Genomic DNA, 19,921 nt, shown 5'->3' on the forward strand with positions numbered 1-19,921 from the left:
TCACTTATCCTCCATGTTCCTGTGTCACCACTGTTAAATGAGGATAATGACAAACCTCTCCCTTATATCTCAGGAGTTAAAAATATTAATACATGGAAAGTCCTTAGAGCAATGCCTTGCACACAAATAAACTATCTATTTTTACATGGTATGGGGAGTGGCACAATTCCACTGAAAAATATAAAAGTAGAGGGGCGCCCAGGTGGCTCAGTTGGCCAAGCATCTGACTCTTGATGTCAGCTCAGGTCATGATCTCAGGGACATGAGATTGAGCCCCACTTCTGCTCAATGCTCAGTGAGGAGTCTGCTTGTCCCTTTCCCTTTCCCTCTGCCCCTCCCCTTGCATGCACTCTCTCAAAAATAAATAAATAAATAAAATCTTTTTTTTTTTCTTAAAGATTTTATTTATTTATTTGACAGAGAGACACAGCGAGAGAGGGAACACAAGCAGGGGGAGTGGGAGAGGGAGAAGCAGGCTTCCCGCTGAGCAGGGAGCCTCATGTGGGGCTCCATCCCAGGACTCTGGGATCGTGACCTGAGCTGAAGGCAGACGCTTAACGACTGAGTCACCCAGGCGCCCCATAAATAAATAAAATCTTAAAAAAAGAGGAAAAATACAAAAGAAAAATTGAATAAATGAGAATATACATTCTGCTCCAGGATGGGAAGAATCATTGTTATCATAACAATGTCAATTCTCAAGTTATTCACAAGTAGCATGTGCTTCTGATCCAAATTCACTCAACAGCAATCCTTGTTGGAAATTGACAACATGGCTAAAAATGCAATTGGGAAAATAAACTTACGGGAATGTCTAAGAAAAAAAAAACCTGGTTGATGAGAATAATGCAAATAAGTTGCATTATCAGGTGTTAAAATGTTATAAAGTCACAATAATTAAGTCAATGGTGAAGAAGCCAGAATAAACCAACAGATAAATTTAAGACACTAGGTGTGCCAGAGGCAGATACTAAAATGGGAAAAAGCAAAATATTTGCTAAAGGTCACAGCACAAACTAATGAAGAAGGAATGTACTATTCAATAATAAAAAAAAAAAAATTGGGATAATTGGCCAGCTATTTGGAAAACCAATCAACTTGGAGCCTGTCTTCATAACTTACAGCCAAATAACACAGAGGGAAATTTTAAAAATTAAACAATGAAGTGAAAAGAAAATGCATTTGATTACTAGATGCATCATGAACATTTAACTAAAGAAAGAAGAGTGCCTTCAATTATCATGGTATTCACTGAACATTTATTATGTGTTAGGCAATGGATAAAGTGCTTTACATTCTTTTCTCAGAGCAACAACATAAGGCAGATACTCTTATTGACTCCATTTTACAGCCATGGAAATTGAGGCATAGGAAGGCTTAGTAAGGTCACACAGCCAGGAAGTGACAGATCGGAGTATGAATCTGGGCAGTCGGATTCTAGAACCTGGGCTCTTAGAATTTTACCACCTAAAATATATCTAACGGAAATAAAATTGGAGAGGAAAAGATTAAATGGAGAGAGAGAGAGAGAGAGAAAAAAAAAACAACAAATGGGCCAAGATATAAATGAAAATTTTGTAATAGAATAAAAGCAAATGGGGGCGCCTGGGTGGCTCAGTTGGTTAAGCGACTGCCTTCGGCTCAGGTCATGATCCTGGAGTCCCGGGATCGAGTCCCGCATCGGGCTCCCTGCTCGGCAGGGAGTCTGCTTCTCCCTCTGACCCTCCCCCCTCTCATGCTCTCTCTCTCTCATTCTCTCTCTCAAATAAATAAATAAAATCTTTAAAAAAATATATTAAAAAAAAGAGAATAAAACCAAATGGATAGTAAACTTGAAAAAAAGTTGAACTGTCATCAGTCACACACACAGAATTCATACACCAAGATACCTTCCCTCCCACCTTTTTCTTTTAAACATAAAATCCACACAGCTTTCTATCTTCGCCTTTCTTTACAAATGATCATATTTAGAACTAGTCAGATCTCGGGGAGGCATCAATTAAGCATTGCCAAACTGTTTTCCAGAGATGACACACCAAATCACACTTCCCACAAGTGGCAAAAGAATAGGAAGTCTTAAAAGTATTTATAGCTTTTGACCTAGAAATTCCACTTCTAGGAATCTATTCTAAGGGCAATTTTGGAAATGAAGAGAAAGTTTTAATCACAGAGATATTTGCTTAAAATTTCTTTATTAGAGTAAGGAGATTTGGGGAATAATCTCAGTGCCCCGCAGTAAGAAAGTGGTTGGGTAAATTCAGGTATATCTGGGAGATAGTATACTGTATTATACTATAACAGAGGGATCAGCAAACTCTTGCTGAGACCTGAGTCCAGTCCACTGCCTGTTTATTTTTTCCTGCCTTTGTCAATAAAGTTTTATTGGAACATAGCCATGTTTTCATTTACATATTGTCCATGGTTGCTTTCAGGACACAAGGACAGAGGTGAACAACTGTTACAGAAACTGTATGGCCTGCAATGCCTAAAATATTTATTACATGGCTGTTTATAGGAAAAGTTTGCTGTTGCTTGTTGTAGCCAGCCAATTAAGTTATGTTTATACAGAATTTTTTTTATAGATTTTATTTATTTCTTTGAGAGAGAGAGCACAAGCAGGGGGAGCGGCAGAGGGAGAGGGAGAAGCAGACTCCCCGCTGAGCAGGGAACCTGATGCGGGGCTCGATTCCAGGACCCTGAGATCACGACCTGAGCTGAAGGTTGACTCTTAACCGACTGAGCCACGCAGGCACCCCTATACAGAATTTTTAACGACAGGTTAAAAGTGAAATTGGCAGTCTTAAAAAGATCTATTTATTCTGATCTATTAGCACAATATTTAATCACCCATAACGATGCTAATCATAATAAAGTTCTGGCACAAAAAGTTCTGGCATAAGTTCTGTGCCTTGTTATGTCACAATAGTCAGTTTTAAAATGGAATGCATCTGTATTATGATTTTAGACTCACTTAAACAGAAATATCTTTTTTGTGGTAAATTCTTTCCTAGTACTAGTAATTCCTACAAAGTGCATCATATCTCTTTGCCTCTATACAACTCGTGTTGCACAAACATTAATCTGCGATAATTTATGAAACTTTGGTCCCCAGAGGCAAGCCAGGTCACTGCCAATGATGATGTCATCTGTCATCTATCTTCCCCTTAAAGGCCAACCCCCCTCTTCCCCCCAGCTGACTTCTTGATCCAATGACCATACTTTTTCACAGTACATCAAAATCTGGAATTAGCTGACTGACCTATTGGGTAACCCTCGCCTGGAAAATTAGGTCAGTATACTATTATATCTGTTTTTAGGATCTTAAGAAATTGCAGAGATGAGTGTAGACCTTCCCTAACTGCTCCTCCTTTGAAAGCAAACAGTGCCTTCCAGTTAATAAATCACTAGGAAGGAGATGACAGCACAGAAATCCGTGTTCACATCTCTCCATTGTTTTTGTCTGGTTCAGAAATCATTAGCACCTGATAGCAGTTTCAATGCTTTCCCAACGGGGAAGGCCAATTCCCAGGCCAGGTTTCTGTCAGACAGGAGACAATCTATGGACACAATGCCTCGGAAGGAAAGAGGTTTGCAAACTCTCAAAGAGCATACCTCAGAGCCTTATAGAAAGAGTCACACATGCGAGTTTCATAGTAGAAATCATACAATAATAGAACTTCGAACAAGGATAAGTAATCACTGTTTCTTTTGTTTTTGTTTTTGTTTTTTTTTAGAGAAGATAGGATCATGCCAAAGAGTAAATTGGTCAAGTTCTAGAGTATCTATTAAAGAATTGCCTGTTTCAAGAGGTGTGTATATTATTTATAATTGTTTCCATTAGCTGAACTAGGGAATGGAAAATCAAACTTGGCTGTGAATTCAAATACTATTCTGATACAAAATGCACTCATCATCTTTGGGAAAGATGTTATATTATTTACTTAGGCAATTGGTATGTCTCAGACATGGTTCTTTTTTCAAATAGATGTGGACATATACAAATGGACAATACTGAATGTTTAGTTGTTGTTTTTATGGTTTGCTTGCTCATTTTTTTTAAATAAGCCCCCCATCTATCCTTCCTGTCTTTAAATATTTTGTAGACTTAGATGTTACAGATATTCTGATACCGATGGCAGATACAGACAGTTAATAAATTACAATCCCAGTTCTTAAGAAACCCGAAATCCAAAAAGAATAGTGAGTAACTGAGAAGGAGAATGAGAGGGGCCGTGTAAACAAACCTAAAAGAAGAGGTGGGGGAGACTTCACACAGTTAACAAGGTGCTTCTTGAGGACGAAGAAGGAATTCTTTGGGTAGACAGGGTGAGAGAGTTGCTTTCAGGTAAAAGGAAACAATGTCCAAAGCATAGCAGCATGAACAGCTTTGAGTGGCTGGATCCCATGGGGAAAGTGAGAAACAGTCCAAGGAAAGTCTAGAGAGGTAGAAACCATGATCCCCAGGGGCTCTGTATGCCAAAATGAGGAGACTGGATTTATCCTTAAGGTAGCGGAAAAAGGTTTTCTAACATTTTAGAAATATCAGCCGGGCAACAGTGTAGATGGTGGATTTGAAAGTTCAGAGGGGAGAAGGAGTAGACACAGAGGCCAGTGGAACATGACTACAATAACAGAGAAGAAAAATGATAAGGTCCATGGGTGTATGGAACAGGAGTGAGAAATGTTGAGAACACTGTACAATAGAAATATGTAAGTTTAAAGCTTCTAGTACCCACATTTAAAAAATAGGACAAACAAATGAAATTAATTTTAAGAATATGTAACCTGATATACCAAAAATATTATCATTTTGACAGAAAATCAATATAAAATTTTTCCTGAGGCAGTTTATATTCTTTTCTTCTCTCTCTTTTTTTTCTGGTACTTTTTTGAAACCCAATATTTTAAATTTATGGCACATCTCAATTTTGGTAAACTGTATTTCCAGTGTTTAACTGCCATATGCATTTGTGGCCGCCATTTTGAAGAGTGCAGGTTTAGAAAATAGAATCTGCAAGTCTCATTCGCCAATTGGGTAAATAACAATAAAAGAACAATAGCTACCATTTAATGAGTTATTACATAGAGGTAGGGAAAATAACCATATATTATTTGATTCACACTTAAAAAATCCTGTGAAATAAGATTTTTTTTTTTTTTTTTTTTTTTTTTTTTTTACAACAAGCTTAGAGAGCTCAAGTAACTTGGCCAAAGTCACATAGGTTTGGTAAGTGACAAAATTTGAACCAAGGTCTGTAGGACAGTATAGCCCAGACCCTAAACTATACTGCCTCCCAAAGCGAAGAGCGAGAGGAATGGAGGCTGGCTGTAACATGCAAAAGCTGATGGGTAATCATACCACTCGCTGCTGTGGCCACTGATGGATGTGCCCCTGGCTCAAGACCCTTTCCATTCTCCAGCATTTTCTTGCTTATCTAATCCCCATGTCGTTTATAAAAGCACAGGTAAAGCTGACCCTCCTCCCAAACCAGTCTGGGGTCATAGAAAGCTTCGTGGGCATTACCACTTCCATTTCTGCTCCATCTTCCACGTCATGGTAGGGCTGGGACTTTGGGAACACAGAACCCAGTTCCCCTCTATTCTCAGATCATAGAATCACAGATCTCTCCATCTCTTCAATCCCTGGATTTAACCCAAAATGTGCAGAACACAAGCTCGATCCTTTCGAACTCCCCTTTTAACCTTGACCCTGGGAATCTTGGTCAGGGTGACCTTGGACACACTGCCCACGATTGTGGCACAAATCTTTCCAGATCCCTGAAAGACTCATGAGCACAAACCTTTTCTTTCTAGTATCTTTAGTGCCTCTACCATGAGTTATGAAAGTCTGTTTTAAAATTCTTTTTTTTGCAGTAAAAAAACCCAGGTGAAGAATACTAACACTGGTGTGCATAGCATCCTTTGGCAGGTGGCGCTGGGAGAAGGAGACTGTTATAAGCGTGTGCAAGAGTTGGAGAGGGTGCATGGGTAGAAACACATGCCTTGTAAGTTCAAGATAATATACAGCTATACAATACTATACAGCCACTAAGGATGACATTGTAAATTAAAATGCATTGTCACTGAATGATCATCAAGGTGCACAATATTAAGAAATGTAACCTTCACATTATAAAATAGTGTGAACTCAGGATACATTGTATGCTTTTAAAATACTTTTATGAACAGAAATATGTTAGAAGTACATCCATGTTGATTATCATCTTTAGTTATTGATATAGTTATGCCTTCTCTTTTCTCTCTATGACTATTTTATTTTCTAATTTTACATAATGAGTATGTATCCCTTTCTTGTAAAACAAACAAACAAAAGAAACTTAGTTTTCATTTTCTCAAAGCTGTGGAGGGTAGGAGAGTGACAGGCGGTAGCTGGAGGGAGATGTGAGGTCAAAGGTGGGTTTTGTTTGGAATGGCATGAATTTGCTCATGTTTACAACTGAGGGGAAGGAGACTGTAGAGAAGGAAAAGCTGAAGATATGGGAAGAAGGGGGTCATTGTTGGGGCAAGATCTTAGAGGAAAGCAGAGGTAATGGAATCTATCAACAAAGGGGAATTGGAAGGATTGCTGCAACCCAGAACAGGAACAATTCTTCTTCCATTAAGAAAAAGATGTGTGGGGCTCCTGGGTGGCTCAGTTGGTTAAATGTCTGCCATTGGCTCAGGCCATGATCTCGAGGTCCTTGGATGGAGCCCGGCATTGGGCTACCTGCTCAGCGGGGAGTCTACTTCTTCCTCTGCCCCTCCCCCTGACTTGTGTGCGCTCTCTCTCTCTAATAGGTAAATAAAATCTTAAAAAAAAGGAAAATAGATGCATATGTGTGTGTAAACAGTTATAGGAAGGCAGAAACAAGGGCACAGAGAGGATAGGGAGGCCACATGAGAGTTCACTTTCCAAGGAACAATCAGTACTGCCCCCATCCCTTTCCTTATGCAGAACTGTGTTCACTCCCCACTCCCCACCGACTCTCCAGACCCATCTCCAGCCCACTTCTGTATGGGGCCTCTGCAATGCCCCAAGTCTCCAGTGAGCACTGCCTTCCCCTGGATGATTAGATCCCAGAACCTTCTGGGAGCTTTTCAAAAACACATGTTCCCAGGATCCTACGCCTGGAGTGTCTAATTCCACAGCTCAGACTAGCACTTCCTCAACTTTGATGTGCACACGAATGGCCCCAGGAGCTTATTAAAAATGCAGATTCTGATGCAGTGGGTCTAGGATGGGGCTGGAAGTGTTACATTTCTAACAAGTGTCCAGGTAATGCCCAGGCTGAGACCACACCAAGAAGCAAGGGGCTAGAGTCAGTGCTAGGAAAGCTGTTATTTTCCAAACAATTTCAAAGCAACCAGTCTAGGAACCATTAACTGATAGACATTTAGGAACTACCACTCACCATTCCCCTGGCTGTTGGCACCTGCTCTCCCATTTTATTACAGATATTTGTCTTTGTATCAGCTTGGCTCACATCTTCCGCTAAACTGCAAATTCTTAAAAAGAACAATGACATTTAATACTCTTCTGCATACCTCCATCTAGCAGAGGGTCCTGCAGAAATGATACCCACATGTCTATATATTAAAGAAAATGAACTGTGTTGCTGCTTTAAGACTGACCTATCATAAGGAGATCCCAAAGTCGCTGCTGTAATAAATGCAGAGTGAAAAGGAAGAACAATTTTAATCTTTCAGATTTCATCTGAATGTTAACATATGCAGTTTCCATTAAGTATGACGGGTTACACATTGAAAACCACTGCTGGCCCTCACTGGTAACACTTCTCCCTGTTTCTCTGTTGTATTTATTATTCATCTGGCCTTGGGTTTGCTTTAATTACCAGGTGTCTTGTTTCCTTCTGCCCACACCTGATTTCAGGATGCTGGGGTCAAATGCCCCCCTTTCAAGTTCCCTCCATCACACCGTACCCTGTTTTGAACACCTGAAGTATATAAAATCTAAGGTTAACATGGATTTTATGTTGTCCTTTGGGGCAGGAAAATATAAAACCTGAGCTCCAGGAATGGCCTACTTCCTGTTTTTACTGATCATAAATGTTTCATACTGGAAGCAGGTGGCAGAGAGACCCAGAACGGAGTAACTCCCAGCAAGTCTCTTGCCTAGATGTGAGGGCAACCTCCCTTTCCATACTGAAACCGTATTAGAACACCTGCACAGAAAACCCACTGGGTCCTCAGCCCCATTTCAAGTGTATCATTTGATGATTTTTAGTAAATGTACCCAGTTGAGGATCTGTCACTGTAATTCTAATTTAGAACATTTCTATCACCCCAATAAGAACCCTTTGCCCCTTTACAGTTAATCCCTGTTTCTGCCTCATCCCCAAGTAACCACTCATCTCCTTTCTTCTTTCCTTCCTTCCCTCCTTTCTTTCTTTCTTTCTTTCTTTCTTTCTTGTCTCTCTAAATTTGTATTTTCTGGATATTTCATATATGTGGAATCATACTGCATGTGGTCTTTGGTGCCTGGCTTATTTCACTTAGCATAATGCTTTCAAGGTTCATCCACGTTGTAGCCTGTCAGTCCTTTACTGTATTATTGCCAAACAGTATTCCACTGTATGGAAACAGCATAGTCTGTTCAGTCTTTCACTAGTTAATGAACATTTGAATTGTTTCCAGCTTTTGCCTGTCATGAATCCTGTTGCTATGAACACATGTGTACATGTTTTTTGTGTGGCCATAAGTTTTCATTTCTGTGGGGTCGAAACCTAGGCATGGAATTTCTGGCTTATATGAGAAGTTTATGTTGAACTTCTTAAGAAACTGTCTCACTGTTTTCCAGAGCGTTGAGCCATATTACATTTCTAGCAGCCAAGTATGAGAGTTCCTGATTCTCTACATTTATTATTGTCAGGTTTTTTTTTTTTTTATCACCAGCCTGTAGGTGTGAAATAGTATCTCACTGTGGCTTAAACTTGCATTTCCCCAGTGACTAATGACATTGAGAAGCTTTTCACAAGCTTACTACCCATTCATATATTTTCTTGGTGCAGTGTTTCACATGAGTTGGTTTCTTTTTAATGTAAAAATGGTCTTAATACTTCTTTCTCCAAACTGACCTCACTTAAGCATGTCCTGACAATGTAAAACTCTCAAAGACCCAAGCACTCCGCAAGAGGACTTAAGAATATTAATAGTAGATAAAGCAGTGAATACACTATTAGGAAACACAAGTTTCATTTTACAGTATATAATAAAAATGCTTCGCTGCCCTAAAAGTTTTCCATTAATTAACTTAAATTTCAACTGGCACAGTTCACTTTTGTTTCTTTTCCTTTACTTTCTTTGCCCCAGCCCTCCCAATTTGTCAGTATTGCTGTAAACCTAAACCTCATGGAAGGCTATTATAACATCAGGAACAGATGGTGAAAGTTTCCATAAAACAGAAAGGGAAACAGACTTGTCAGAGTGAGGTAAGTAAACACAGAGCACATGAATGGTGAGAACTGAAATCGAGTGTTAAGTACGAATTAAAAATAGAAAGCATAACTGCTAAACTTGTTTTGGAAAGAAGTGATCTTTTTAGAATATGGCTATTAAAAAGCATGCATAAACCCGATGTTATTTTTATTTATCTTTGGAACATGGCCATTCGCAATTATTTGGGACAATAAGCCAAACATTCACCAACAGCAAAACAGAGTAGAAGAGATTATCTAGATCATTTAGTAACAATCTCAAGTTTAATGGGGGAATGCCTTCTGTTGTGTCTTAATAAAAATTTAAAAAAATGTTTACATGAATAAATAAGGAGACAATTATTCTCTTCTCCAATTCTCTTTCAATGTATGCTCACAATTGTTAAAAGGAAGCCAAACAATGACCACTTCTTTTTCTCTGTGTTTTTTCTATTACCAGAGAGAGAGTAGATGGAACCATCACCATTTTGCCCATCCTTAGGCTATTCATTGGATTGAGCCAGAAGACTCCTACCTTGTCTGTTGCTATTATTGTGGCTTTTCTTTATTTGTTTTTCTCACTTAATATCCATATTTGGAAGGAAATAAAAAGACTTAAGATTTACTCAAGCTTCCATTTCCTCTTCACAAAATAGGATAGGGAAGAAAACGTGAACTCTTCTCTTGATGATGGGAGGAAACTATTTTTTCATCTTTGGGGTCATGCATTGTTTTTGTGCAGCACTTCAAAGTGTCTCCCCCTGTGTGGATGTTCTCAATGACTCACAAAGAATATGACATAAGAGAAAAGGCCAGAGGAAGCATACCTGTCAAATTTGCTCACAACCACGTCTGAAACGTAGGCCAGTGTCTCGTACACCATCAGTATAGTCAGCAACTCATAAATATTTGTTGGCTGATTATATGACTAAACAAGAGGTAGCTGAAGATAAATTATTTTTGAAAACCTTAAATAAGTTAGCTCTTGTTTGACTAGATGGGCACTTTAATATTTAAAAATAAATCATTAGGGAAAAAAAGAGACCGGTACATCCCAAATTTGAAACATTTAACTAGAAGACATAGAAGATCCCTTCAACGTCATCAGTCACTATGCTATGACTCAAGGCCCTTCATGTTAACTGAAAACTGTCCATTATTTTTTTAAGATTTTATTTGTTTATTTGAGAGAGAGAGAGTGAGCAAGTGAGAGAGCACAAGCAAGGGGAACGGCAGAGGGAGAGGGAGAAGCAGGCTCCCCGCTGAACAGGGAGACCAATGGAGGGCTCAGTCCCAGGACCCTGGGATCATGACCTGAGCCAAAGTCAGACGCTTAACTGGCTGAACCACCCAGGGTTTCCGACAACTGTCCATGAAACAATAGTTTTGCAAACATCTTGCACATCTCCCCTCCAATCCCCAGCCTTTCCTCTACACACACAGTCTAGAATATGGTACTTTATAGCAGCCAATATACAATGAGGAGTAGAGAACACACAGAGGACAAGCAACAGACAACTTGCAATTTTTTTGTCTTCCAAGAATCATATCCCCTCTTCCCGAATCCATCCCTGTCTACAAAACAATTACTGGTATACACAGTATATTACATATGATAAAATTATAAATTATATATATAATTATATATAATTATAAAAATTTATAGAGTACTTTGGCCCACTGTCAAATAATAGCTAACAATGATACAGACTAATTGTTAAGTAATTCAGTGTTAACAATATGCCCAGTATTCTGCTAAATTAGATTTTCTAAAGCTCTGATTATCTAGTCAGCTACTAATATGCATATGATGTCCATTCATAGATGATCAATACTTAATTGCATTAAGAGTGGGAGGAATTAGTGATTAATTCTAATTCCAGAAGAAAATAATTTTTCTACCTGTCAGTTTGGCCTTGTAGACTTTTGTACCTGGCAAAGTTCCCTAATTATTTAATTAGACTGGTGTTAAGAACAAGCACATAATCACATAATTGATGTCAGAAAGGAAAATATTTTTAAAAATATAATAAAAACAGTGATAGCAACTATTTAGTTTCTCTTTTAGTCACGAACTTGGATAATCACAGGCTTTATAGAATAACAATACATGTCACATACGTATAGAGGACATCACAGGGATGGTTACTATTATTATCTCTGGGCTCTCCAATGTACAAAATACTTTCATATACATTATCTCACAGAATGATATATACCTCACCGTATAATTATGAGAGTTACTGTACCCACCTACAGATTACAAAATTGAGACTTGGCTCAACGAGGCAAGTACATACCACTAGTAAGCGAGGGAGTAAAGGTTTAAACCTGGCTTTATTTGATTCTGAACACCACACACTTTTGCGATACATCTTTTGGTTTCACAAGTAGGAGAGTGCTTAAGAAAATGCTTTAGATAAACAAATCAATACTAATTAGTCATGTTGAGGAAAACATTTACATAAAACAATTACATCTCTAAGAGGTGCAATTGAAGAGACATTTCTTGCAGATGTGTCTCTTCATTAAAACTCCTTAGGTGTTGGGCGCCTGGGTGGCTCAGTTGGTTAAGCAACTGCCTTCGGCTCAGGTCATGATCCTGGAGTCCCGGGATCGAGTCCCGCATCGGGCTACCTGCTCGGCAGGGAGTCTGCTTCTCCCTCTGACCCTCCTCCCTCTCATGCTGTCTCTCATTCTCGCTCTCAAATAAATAAAATCTTTAAAAAAAAAAAAAACTCCTTAGGTGTTAACAGAATATTTTGAGACCAAAATCCAAGAGACAAAGACAGTGAGACTTAATATTTTCACGTCCCAGCCTGAATGTGCCAATTCCTTTATTTATATCAGCATATTGCTTTCCTTTCGTAATATGTAAATGAAAAGGGGACTAGCAGACCTAGAGGAAATAGGTATGAATCATTTAATCTTGAACCTCAAATGTGGTATAAAGACCTTGAAATTCCATAGTTTGGTTTATTTATTTTTGCCTTACTTGAGGCACATTTCTCGATTCCACTCTTGGCCACACCACTCTCACCTGTGAATGAGAACCACGGGAACTGAGAGGCTGTAGACCAAGCTAACTTTCTTGGATGGATGTTATCTTCACTGTCACCTCGAAGGTCCAACTCTAGCCACTTACTTTAGATTCTCCCCACTGGCAGTCAACACAGAAAGTGAGACTCCCACAGCAAGGGCTAGAAATAGCTCGAAGATAGTGACTTCGGTTTTATGACAGGAGTCTTTGATAGAGCTTGGAATTTAGGGTGAAGTCCACCCCACAATTTTTAGGTAAAAGGACCCACTTCATCCTTGAGCCATGGAGCATTTGGTTGGCAGTGTTGCAGAGTAGGATGGGCACAGACTTCTTTGGTCAAACAGCCCTAACCTGGGGTCCCAGTTCTCCCACTTTGTGACTAGACCTGAGCAGAATCCCAGAAGGTAATTGTAAAAATCAAACAGAAATATTCTTTTGGGCAGTGGCTGTCATATTACCAATAAACATATTATCAATACAGGAAAAGGGTCCTTTTCCTTTGTAGGTAAAAACCAGATGTAAAATAAAACTTCAAGGGTGATACATTTGAAAAGGAAAGGGAAAGGAGCCAAGGAAAGGAGATAGAAGAGACAGTTGCTACCACATGGAAGCTGGTGTCTCAGAGATCTCACACTTATCTACATAGTATAAACACTTGGAATAAAGTCCAGAGGTCTTATCAAAGCCAACAGAACCACACCTTTCTTACTTCATCTTCTACCACTCACCCTCACCGTCTGAGCCCCTTGCCTCTCTTTGGAAGAGGATATTCCTCAGGACAGCAAGTTCAAGGACATCTCTGTCTGGAAAATGTTTTCACTTATCCACATGGCCTCTCTCTGACTAAATCTACATCTGCCTTCTGATCACAGAGTTGCTCTTAAGAATAACTTTCCTGACTGCCCATTTAAAATTGAAATCTCTGTCCTCGCTGACAGTGTCTTATTCCTCTCCCCTTTTCAGGTTTCTTAATGCATTTATAATGGCCTGATATTATATTTTTATATTATAACATTTTTATATTATACATTTATTTGTTCATTTGTTTAGTATCTGTCGCCACCTTATCCTCTTGCCATTACTCTAATATCCCAGCACTGAAAACAAACACAGTTTTGTTCAATTCTATATCTCTAGACCCGAGCATAATGCCTTACACACACTAGACACTTGGTATATGTTTGTTCAGTCAATGAACACATACCCACCTCTTCATTTCAGACTCAAAGCGAGGAAAAGGATGCATTTCGTCAAGATTAAACAACACACTATAATGACATATGTGAATTCCATACATGTAATGCATATTGAAATCCTACCTTGAAAGCAACTTCATGAAGTCATATAAATATAAGGGAATATGGCCATGGGATCCTGTCACAAAACCAACATTGTGTTTCCATGTTGAAGGCCTTCCTGTGTGGTCACCAGCTTCTATGTTATCAGCCCACAGGAGTCGACACCTTTTTCCTTTGAGTCACTTCCTATAAGCTGCATACTTGATTACGGTAATTAAAGAAAATGTCTTCCTATGTGAAGTAAGGTGAGAAAGAACAATCAAAAACAGTAAAATGGTGAGAACATTTCTTCAAGCAAAAGCAATTTCCCCTTTGAAAGAGCTCACCTATTATGATCTCTGTGGAGGCATCTATTTTCAGTCTATTACTTCTCCATGATGAAGAACAAATTCATCTCAGGGAATAAAACACTGGGATAAGTCATAATGACCACAGTTTTTAGTCTTTGATGATCAAAAATGCATAAGATATAATGTCATCAAGAAAAACTCAGTCTAGTAACTTCCAGGGAGCTAATAAGGTTCTTTAGGAAGATGACTATTCTCCTCCCTATTTATTGCATTATATTAGGGGCACAAAATGCAAATAAATCCCTCAAGTTTCCTCAATCTATTTCTTGGTGGAACTTAGCTTAATAAGCTCCTAAAGACCCTACATCCAGAAATGTATATAATTTCCAAATGGCTCTATTTTCTCAGAATTATGTTCAATCATTCAACACACACTTTGAGCCTTTTTTTTTTGCGTTTACATTTTCTTTTTTTAAATTTTTTTATTGTTATGTTAATCACCATACATTACATCATTAGTTTTTGATGTAGTGTTCCATGATTCATTGTTTGTGTATAACACCCAGTGCTCCATGCAATATGTGCTCTCCTTAATACCCATCACCAGGCTAACCCATCCCCCCATCCCCTCCCCTCTAGAACCCTCAGTTTGTTTTACAGAGTCCATCATCTCTCATGATTCGTCTCCCCCTCCGATTTCCCCCCCTTCATTCTTCCCCTCCTGCTATCTTCTTCTTTTTTTTTTGTTTCTTAACATATATTGCATTATTTGTTTCAGAGGTACAGATCTGTGATTCAACAGTCTTGCACAATTCACAGCATTGAGCCTTTTTATGTGCATATGAAATTTTAATTCTAGTGTGATCAGTGATTTTTAACAGCCTAACGCAAACAAAGCACATGTCAAGTGCAAGTGGAAAAACAAATATGATGGAGTCATGGTCTCCTACTGCATAAAAGTACCCAACGTAAGTTGCCTGGACCATCAGAGAATTTGTCATCTAGATGCGGGGCAGCAGGGTGAGGGATCAAGGGAGTAATAAAAGTCACTGAATGCCCCAGAGAAAAAGGCTAAAAACTAGGGAAAAGGGAAGGAGATGGCACTTAAACCCATACTGGTAAGTGGACTATCTTGGTCATCATCCTAATTATGGATTGGAGGGAAAGAAATTCCTTTTATCCTTTGATCCAACTAGGCTCGCATCAGTATAAACCATAAATCACTCTAGCTACTATTTCTGGCAGTTTTTCATACCTGACTACATCTTGCTTTAGGCACACAAATCGATGATGTTATGTAACAGTACACACATGTGTGAGAAGTTCATTTTGTAAAGTTTTATATGGGAGGCTAGTGGTCCATACGTTCTCTACTTTGTGGCCCATCAGTGACAAAAGTGCCTATGAATGAGGTGCATTGTTGGACTGTGGAGAGAGCCAATCTCTCCACTTAGTTACACTGATGTTTTGCTCTTCTCAAAGGGATTAAACTTGAAAGTACCTCAAAAGATAGGGATACTGAAAAGTACATCTCCATCCCCATTTCTTCATGAGAAAAGGGGAAGGGTGCATTGGTTGCACTTTGTATCTTAGTGAAAGACAAGGAGAATAAAATCTGATTTCCTAGTATCAATTCACCCTTTTAATATGGGGGGAAATCCTAGAATAAGTAGAGTAAGCATGTCATTTATCATCTGACTTAGTCCATTTGGGCTTCTGTCCCCAACATACCATAGGCTGGGTGGCTTATACAACAAATACTGATTTCTCACAGTTCTGGAGGTTGGGAAGTCCAAGATCAAGGCACCGGCACATTTAGTGTCTGGTGAGAACCCACTTCCTGGTTCATAAATGGCTGTCTTCTCACATAAGGGAAGAGAACAAAAGAACCCTCTGAGGTCTTTTTTTTTTTTTTTAATAAGGGCACTAATGTCATTCATGAGAGGTCCACCCTCATGACCTAATCCCCTCCCAAAGGCCCTTCCTACCAATTCCATCACATTGGTGGTTAGGACTTCAACATATGAACGGGGGGTGGGGGGAAGCACAAACATTCAATCCGTAACATCATCCAAATCCGGATACACTTTAGAATGAGGGGAGCACCATTGATCATTACCTCTGAATGACAGTCTTAAATCATGACTATTCCAGCAACCAGGACGATGGTCACCTAAATGATAGGTAGGGGAGGGCATTCCACTTTCGACAACAAAGCAAAAGGAGCATCAAATATACCCTGTCTTTGTCTCTTGGAAGCTAAACTGGGGAAATATTACTTAGCTCAGCCAATCAGGTACCATGACCTGCATTTGGCCCTTAAGTGGAAAACAAAAGGAAGTACAGGTAGAAAGTCAGAAAATTGGCAATGTAATGTGAGGATTCCAAAGGCAGAGCAGTCAATGTCCAGATGCACAGCAATGCAGCAGAGCAGAGTCTGTGTCCAGGGATAAAGCACCTGTGGAGTAATAACAAAGCTCAGCTGGTGAACAATGATATCCTGAAGTCCACGGGGGGCATCTTGGAGGGACCTTTCCTCCCTTGACTTCTACCTGAGCCTGGTTCTCTAGCTTGAATCCAAAAGCTATTAAAGATCCAATGAACTACCATTTTTCTCCTTAAGTTAGTCAGAATTTGTTTGTTCATTTCTATCTTAACCAAGAACTCTGACTAGAACTCGTACAATATTATTTTCCTTAGATGATGATCATGATGATGATGAGGATGATGATCACCACTTTAGTGTGAGTACCTTTATTACTAACTAGGGAATCACACTGACAACATAACAGCATTCCCTTTAAAAAAAAAATCTCTAACTACATCTTTTGATTTTTAAATAGTTTCTAAAAATAGCCAAGAATTTTGTAATCCAAATCTTTTCCCTTTCCAATCTCATGAAAAATCAATAGGGGCATTCATATAAGTTCCATGAAAAAAGAGCCTGAGATATTTTAAGAAGTCACATACTTCCCAATTGAAAGAAAATATTCCAGCCTTTTGAGGTCCTTGTCAAATTATTTACCTTCATTTTTAGATGTTGCAGCTGAAGTACTGAAATAAATATTCATTTGGGAGATTACAGATTGTGAATATTAATTGCTCCATATATCAAGTTATAATGGAGCTTTGTAATTACAGTTAATGGAGTTCATAATTGCTAGAGGCCTAGGGGAGGGGATAAATGTAAAGGATGCTAGAAATCCAAGGAACATACATATTGTTGGCATGGAGGTATATAAAGCACTCATTAAATTTTTCTAATTTAGGAGAACATGAAAGGAAAGCACATGGTCCCCTTCTGCAGACTGCAGATACCTTAGAAACAATGCAAAAGTCATAACCTTATACCAAGAAGCAATCGCCGGAATGCTTCAGTTGGACTAGTAAGAATAAGAACTTAATTCCATTAATTTGATTTATGGGTAAATAAATCATCGGAAATCACCCAACACTGCTGCAACAAGCATGAAGGGAGCTGGAACAGTATATGAGCAGGCTCTGTTTTTGAGGAGAGTAACACTACAAAGTCCTGGACTTGGCTTTGGACCACCTTAGGATACATCCTGCTTATACAGATAACAACTTAGGACCCATGTCAACCTCTTGGCTTCTGCCTATGAATAGTTAGTGAAGATGGGGGACCAAGAGCTGCCAAGCCACATTCCCAGATAAATTGCTGAACATTCCTTCCATCGCATATCATATCATAGCCAGCTCAAGGGAGAAAGCCTGAACTATAAGACAAGATTGCACTGAAATTTAGGGTGGAAGACAAGGATGTAAAGAACATTTGGAACCACTTGTTCCTTCCCAAAAGGATTTTTTATAAGAGATTGGTGTTAAGAATGCTGAGTTTGGCTCATGAGGGGGGTTAAGAAAAAGTGGAAGAAATAATTTCCTCACCTACTTATTCCTGTAGTGAATTTAAACTCCATTTGAAACAAGTTGGTGGTTACCACGTGATCGCATACCTTTCTGGACATAATTAATAGTCACAAAATTTAAGTAGTTTAAGCACTTCTTGTCTTTCCAGTAAGAGACAATGTGGTATAGTAAGAAGAATACTGGGGTAGACTAGAGAGACCTGCATTCCTGTCCTTGCTCTGCCCCATACTGGTCAGGTGTGTTGGGACCCTCTGCTCTTCTCCTTACACTAGTGTCCACATTTATAAAATGAAGTGTTTATTTTTCTCAAAACGACTCCTAAAGCTGTGTTTTCCTTTGTTTTACTTATTGAAGTTATCAAAGATTCTTCCTATATGTTTATTTTTATTGGCATATTGCCACTAGACTGACCCCCTTGAAGTCAGAAATTATGTTTCTACCTCCCAGATATTCAGGAACTCTTGCCAAGTATGCAAGAAGTACTCAAATTTTGTTAAATTAATGAATGGATTAAAGAATAAAAAATGTATTCTAAATAGAAATATATAGATGTTTTATCTTTAAAAGATACTTTATTGCTAATTTCCTCTTATTTGGGTTCTTCCAGAAGCTGACTCTGAGACACGGGTTAGACTTCAAGTAGTTTGTTTGGAATGTGATCCCAGGAATACAGAAAGTCCCAAAGTGAGATGCAAGGGGAAACTAATAGAGTGTTATCAAGGCAGTTATCACTGTGGGTTATGGAGCTTGATTCAACTGGGAAAGTATAGAAAACAGTAGGAAGCATGTACCTAGAATTACCCATCTGACGAGCAAGGGACCTGGAGTATTTGTATACTAATACCTACCAGTCATTGGCCAAGGGATGAATAGCCTGAGTGACCAAAGAAAGCCCCTCAGCTTAAGAGACAAAGGTGCTGGCAGGTGGAAGATAGACCAGCATGCACTGATATAGTAAAGGCCAAGTGGTTTACATCAACAGGGTCTCTACCACAGTCTCAAAACATTATCTCTCTTATATGCAGTTATTTCCCTATAATACAATTGCCCATTTACTTATCTTTATTCTTCACTGGCTCATCATCTCCTCTAAGGCAAAGAATCTGGCTTCTTTAAAACTGTTTCTTCAATACCTACCATAGCATAGCTCAACTCTATTTGGAAATCGAACAATGAATCTATACTAAGGGCATAATACCACCAACTGTATAAGGTTGTCCAAGAAGCAACTTAGGTAATGTAGATGGAAATGTAGTGAGAAGTGTACAGGGCCATCCATGTCTAATAAGATAAGAATTATATGGAGAACACTGAATACCATCCCCAAGCTAACCATGCAAGATAAGAGACTTTCATCTTTCCACACCAACACATCATCTTTATCTGGCAGTAGGCCAACATGTCACCAAGACGTCAGCACGCTGGAGAAAGATAGAGCATGGCAGTGAAGAATCAAGGGAGAGCTTCTGCCTGGTGGGGTCTTTCTGGCTGAGAAACCCATGAAAAGCTGGAACCTGTGCAACTATATCTCCTGGAGAGCACGAGAGGGTGGACTGGGCCAGAGGGGACCTGGGAGTATCCAGCTGTCCTTCCCCTAAACACCCACTCCTTCCATTTTAAAATGGTGAGAATAAAGTAAGGTAAAACATGATGCCAAGGGAATAGGGGCTCTGATGCTGTTTGGATCCTTAACAAGCTTATTTATGAAACCAAAGGCCAAAGAACCAGACCAGTGTTTTTCTCAATGATGTGAAGAGTCGTCCCCCAGTTTTTGGTGTTTTTCTTTTTCTTTTCTTTTTTCTCTTTTGACCACCAAGAATTGAATTCTTTCCATTTCCCACACCAGAATTGAGAAACCTCTCAATTTTCCAGCCTACTCCAAACAAGCTAGAAGCTGCCTGCAAATGGTCGGGAGCTAACACTCTGGCAGAGAGTAAGATTTATAAGTAAGAGTCTGCTTTACGAAGAGAC

General features: G+C 39.1%; 1 protein-coding gene across 1 annotated transcript in view; it reads right to left on the reverse strand.

Moving 5' to 3' along the window:
* Positions 1 to 397: 397 nt before the first annotated feature.
* LOC115940510 (ATP-binding cassette sub-family A member 10-like) overlaps positions 398 to 19,921 on the reverse strand; it is a 587,693-nt gene continuing 568,169 nt past the window's right edge. Inside the window, exon 13 of the mRNA XM_081804622.1 lies at positions 398 to 535. Within this exon, the coding sequence (XP_081660748.1) occupies positions 410 to 535 (126 nt within the window). The 3' untranslated portion in view covers positions 398 to 409. The remainder of the gene's footprint in view (positions 536 to 19,921) is intronic.

The sequence above is a fragment of the Leptonychotes weddellii genome, chromosome 15 (genome assembly GCF_054177405.1).
Source record: "Leptonychotes weddellii isolate Sample4059 chromosome 15, ASM5417740v2, whole genome shotgun sequence".
Lineage (NCBI taxonomy): Eukaryota > Metazoa > Chordata > Mammalia > Carnivora > Phocidae > Leptonychotes > Leptonychotes weddellii.